This window comes from Fusarium fujikuroi, chromosome FFUJ_chr02 (genome assembly GCF_900079805.1).
Source record: "Fusarium fujikuroi IMI 58289 draft genome, chromosome FFUJ_chr02".
NCBI classification, from domain to species: Eukaryota; Fungi; Ascomycota; class Sordariomycetes; order Hypocreales; family Nectriaceae; genus Fusarium; species Fusarium fujikuroi.
In genome coordinates, this window is record NC_036623.1 from 3,202,410 (window position 1) to 3,207,837 (window position 5,428).

Below are 5,428 nucleotides of genomic sequence, written 5' to 3' on the forward strand. Positions count from 1 at the left end.
ATGTACACTCCTGAGACTGATGATAACCAGTTGCCCCTTGGCCCAATGGTCTTGAGAAAAGCAGGGAGCCAATAGAAATATTCTAAAGAATTAAAATGATTCACGAAGTGGGTATTGGGATAATGTGCTCGGTGTGATAGTCGATGTAGCTATGGTATGTGAGCGCTACCGAATATACTATGCAGAAGCGATATGTCTATGGTCTGATCCTATATCTAGATAGCCAGGTAGATTATACAAATACTTTGTCATATGACCAAAGAAGGGCGTTTCGTTGATTACGGTACGAGACTGACTGTGTATCACATCCGTAATTGGCACCGTTGACTGACGATCCCTCGACTTACAGCCATACATAGTCATCTGAGATCTATATGAGGGCATCGCGGAGGCTGTTCCCTATGCCACCCTCCAGTAACACAGCCCGTTTCAGATTAAGCAATAGAGTATTGGGCATTCGACAAGGTTAAAGTCTCTGACATCATATCAGATCCTTTCTTGACCGAGGTAGCTGAAACGGGGTGTTTCAATGTCCATTTTCGGCATCACGTGGGAGCAATTTGCATCAGCGATGATATGTATGTCAACTCTAGGCTGTCACTCGACTTTCATATAATGGATTGTTATTACAGATAAACCTTACACCGACTCTGGATCAGGGATGCTCTGCTCTGACATTATCACATTGTGCGTGCCAACGCATCGACTCGGCCCGTATGCCACCATCCTCATGGCCACGGGCCGTGAGATTGACACCTCTTTATTGTGGTGAGGGAATACCACCAGCCTTCAGGCACAGCAACTGCTGTGTGTCCGGGCCCGCGGATCAGACCCTCGATGCATCCGCATGAATGAGATGGCCAGCATCCAGGTTCTCCGCATCAACCCATCACCAGGCCTCCGTCTCTGACCATCACATGTCGCCTGTCAAACCAAAAGGAGAAGCTGCCATCTTTTATCATCTCCCTCTTTGATTACATTACGGCCCTCCGATCCGATCAGGATCTTTCCTCTTCGTTTGCACGGCATAGTTTCTCCGTCGGCTGACCCCTACTGTCTTCCCCGGAACATGGGGGTTCTTCGGCTTCTCAATTTCAAACCCACGCAGAACCGTTGCTTTGGGAAGTTGGGGAAATTCGGACGAATTTGGGGGTTGAGTTTGCTCGGGAGGGGGTGGCAACTTTGGAAGGCCCTGCAGGCTATTATGCCTGGTAAAACCTGGGGTCTGGGGTAACCAGAGTTTGATGCACGACCTGCCCGTCTCAGCAGAGGCGCAGCCTGGCTGCTGATTACCAGTCAACGATTATTAGTCAAGGACCCTGGATAAGAAATGTAGCGATTTGCGTGTTTTGTGATAACCTCGTCTTATCAGCCAAGTGCATTGGGTAATTCACAGCGTCAGAAGACACCTTTGCCTACACCACCATCCAAAGCCCTCAGCTGTTACACAGAGCATATTGTATAGGTATGGGCCGATGAGGAGGCTTATTCTTCGATTGATATGATGGCTTTATGCTAAAACCACACTGGTGGTACCGCACACAACTAGACAGCGAGTCTAGGCATTTACTATAGCCATATCTGGCACGTTTCGGTATATCAATGCTTAGCCTCTGTAATAGGATGTTGGCAATTCAGCCGCTCGCGCAAGAATGGTCGACGAGTCGCACATGACGGTCAACTTGGCGTTGTAAACACAACATCTCAGCAATACCAAGGCTGATTTCAATAGTCGTCAATGGTCGACATCGTTCCATCCCCCCAACTTGAATTAATTACCGGCCGCGGCACAATGGCTTTAGACTCTCGGCAGAAGATACTAAGGCCCTGATCCAATCGATACGTTCGGGCACTTCGATACGGTTTGTACAACTGGGCCTACCTAATTAGGTTATTCCAGCTGGCCTAAGTATACGATTTAATAGGGGTTAGTTATGCAAGCCTGATTAATATACCTTTATCGTGCTAGGCCCTAAATAGCTAAGCCTTAGTTAGGTAATCCGGGCCTAGAACGGAAATAGCGAAAAATGCACTAAATAAACACTATCTATATTACCTGCTTGTTTTTAATAAACGGCAAAATAAGCATATATAATTAATCTATATACTGATATATCTGGACTGCAGGTTATATAATTAGCCTGTCTTATAAGGTCTGGCCCTGCAGCCTGCATAACCGACCTAATAGGCCTAGCTTAGTACCTATAGGTTATGTAAAGTCACTGAAAAAGGCGCCGTAACGTATCGAGTGTGCCGAACGGATCGATTGGATCAGGGCCTAAAGAGGGAATATCAACGGCGGCCACTTTGGTGAGTGCGGAGAACCTTCACCACGTGGGACGCTGAAGAAATGGTGGTAGCCTGTAGGTACATGAGATACCTCCAAAACGCAGGAAATTGACATCTGCTTAGACTAAGCACTAAGGCCCTGATCCAATCGATACGTTCGGCACACTCAATACATTACGGCGCCTTTTTCAGTGACTTTGCATAACCTATAGGTACCAAGCTAGGCCTATTAGGTCGGTTGTGCAGGCTGCAGGGCCAGACCTTATGAGACAGGCTAGTCACGTAACCTGCAGTCTGGATATATTAGTATACAGATCGATTATATATGCTTATTTTGCCGTTTATTAAAAACAAGCGGGCAACACAGATAGTGTTTATTTAGTGCATTTTTTGCTATTTCTGTCTTAGGCCCGGATTACCTAACTAAGGCTTAGCTATTTAGGGCCTAGCATAATAAAGGTATATTAATCAGGCTTGCATAACTGACCCCTATTAAATTGTATACTTAGGCCAGCTAGAATAACCTAATTAGGTAGGCCCGGTTATATAAACCGTATTGAAGTGCCCGAACGTATCGATTGGATCAGGGCCTAAGTTAAGGGCGACAGTCAACTAAAGTTACCCAGTCGGCTTCATATTCGGCAAGTCTAAGCTTCGAGTGGTGTTCTTAAAGGGAAACCTCTTGTCGGTATCCAATTCATCCAAGGTTCCCAAGACGCGGCTGCACAACCTTGGACCGGAAGCGCAGATATTGGATCAGCCAAGCCACTCCAACAGATGCAAATGAACTTGAATCGTGCTTCGCATCCTCCACCATCTCCAACTGCTGTCCCCTCATCGGCGACTCCGTTGATAATGGACCTTGAAAGTATGCCCACATGGCGATTATCGATAGAGTCTCATGGCGGATCCAATATTGTCGACTTTACCTCCTCGTGGCTAGGAGTATGACACAGCCACGGGGATTTCACGTGTCAAAAATGTCAACGAGTTAGTGAAAGTATGAAAAGGGATGGATTAGTTTGTCACAGCAGCACCAATGAGGGAATGTCAATTACCCTGCCATTGCCGGACCGACAGAGGCGGTAACGGTTCAACTGATATCAATGGCTTTGAGAAGGGCCGCGGCGAGACATGCAAACGGTGATGGATGAGGGTCCCGTCCGAGCAAAAAGGCATTATTGAGGGGCCGAGGAGCGCCGTAAAGTCGCCGGGAACAAGACGTTTCTTATCAGTGGAGATGTGATATTGTTGGAGTTTTTTTTGGAGTTTGTTCTGGAGACCTTCTGGATCCATTTTGATCTCACGATATCTCATGAGTCGTCTCTGTCTGGTTGATATCGGGGCACAGCGGAGAATGATGATGCAAGAACCAGATTTTGATGCCCAACCATAACCGTTTGCCTTAGAGTTTACAAGGCTGATTACAGGGAGGCCAAACTGTTCCGTTCGAGATGTCTTCTCCACTATGGACCCGAACAGAGATTTGAGTGGAGATGAGGGATAAAATACGGATTTAAATTACTGATTTCTCGATTTTCTCATTCGTCGAGAGCCATTGTCGGGTTGTTGATGAACTAACAGGACCTCAAGTTACATTTCACAGTGCGATGTCTTTGACGAGATGCCAGAAAATACCGCGTTTATTTTATTTTATTTTTTTTAGCTCAAAATCCTCATCTGCCGCATCGTCAACAGTTGCCCTTTTCAGCCTCACCTTTAACCCGCGCGTGATCGAGAGAAAATTGATGGAGGTGTGAGGTGTTCTTCTCCATGTGCGGGAGAAGACTTCTAGAAGGCCTCGAGGTCTCCTGAGGGTGATGGGCGATTGGTCGGGGCACGTCGGAGTCAAGTCCGTACACCACCAGCCATGATAGGGATAGAGGAAGGCTCGTGCTTGTGCTCGGACAACACCATCATGAATGCAAGTATATGTAATGTGAGCCTGAGGTGTCAATGTCGATGTGGATCGTCAGATTGCCGCGCTTGTGTTCCCAAGTCCCAAGACTCCGAAAACGGGCGCTCAAGACAAGCACCGTTTGTCCCTGATGAAGTGTCTGAGTGTGTTATGGCTGTTCTTGTGGGAGATGGTTGGTGCGCAACAGCTCTTCCCGTGGTCGGTTCCCGACCAGAAGTAAAATGTATGTTTCATTTCCGGTTCACTATTCGGTCATAGACGGGCGAGATGACCTCGTCTCGACATCAAAACACTACAACCCGTTTGCATCATCGACAGCGCATCAGCACCAAAGAATGCGAAAATTCCATTCTCATTGCCCAGATCTATAGCCGCGTCGTGATCTTCCGATGCGGGCTCTTTGAGCGCAAGATCTGCGAGATTTGGAGATTCTGGGGTGTCGCGAGAACGCACCACTTGCACCCCAGAGTATGACGTAGCGGCACCCCAGATCTCGATGGATCTTGGAGAAGCAGAAACATCGATATCAACTCGAGGTTTCGATGTTGACCACTGTTTAAGTTGTAGGCTGCAGGACGGGATAGCAGCCCTGCATACCCGTTGTGACGTTGTTTATTTGATCACCAGCCCTGGCTCGTAAAACTTGTTGTTTTGTTGAGAAGACAATCGCGATATCACAACATGTGCCTGATTTCTGTTATTGCACACCACAGCCTTTTCGTTTTGTGGTTTCCTTCTCGATGGCTTCTCCATCGTTGATCTCATTACAAGGTGGACCGTTTTAGACATTGTTTGCCATTGATACATGGACATCCAGTCTCCAGTCAATAGGTTCTGGGGTTTCAATACACGTGAAATACACCAAAAACGGTAAAGGCCCAGCATCTCAGACTCTCGGTGGGTTTCCGGTCAGTAATTAAATAGTAAGAGTTAAGTAAGCAGCCCCGAATCTTGTTCGTGGCTGCTACCTGATATCCTGTAATTTCTCGTGTCAGTGGATGATGGTTCCGCAAACCCCAGTGAACCCTTCTTCATTACCTAGTCGTAGCCCCGTCTGGGGAGGATCGGGGTTGGCAGTAGTCAAACTCTAACGGTGGCTGGGGTAGAAAATAATCGGAACCAATGATTCAATTTAGTTTATTCAATATCAGTCAATTGAATTAATTAGTTCCTGCTTTTTTCGAAACGGAATGCTTTTTTCTTACTTGACGCTGAGACTTA

The 5,428-nt window shown here is 46.9% G+C and overlaps 1 protein-coding gene; it reads right to left on the reverse strand.

Annotated features, from left to right (window-relative positions):
- Positions 1–4,459: 4,459 nt before the first annotated feature.
- On the reverse strand, positions 4,460–4,960 carry FFUJ_04326 (uncharacterized protein; the record flags this gene model as incomplete). XM_023572401.1 has 2 exons in its annotated part: positions 4,460–4,759; positions 4,832–4,960. 2 exons carry the CDS (start codon positions 4,958–4,960, stop codon positions 4,460–4,462), a joined length of 429 nt encoding a protein of 142 aa, XP_023426531.1.
- Positions 4,961–5,428: the final 468 nt, after the last annotated feature.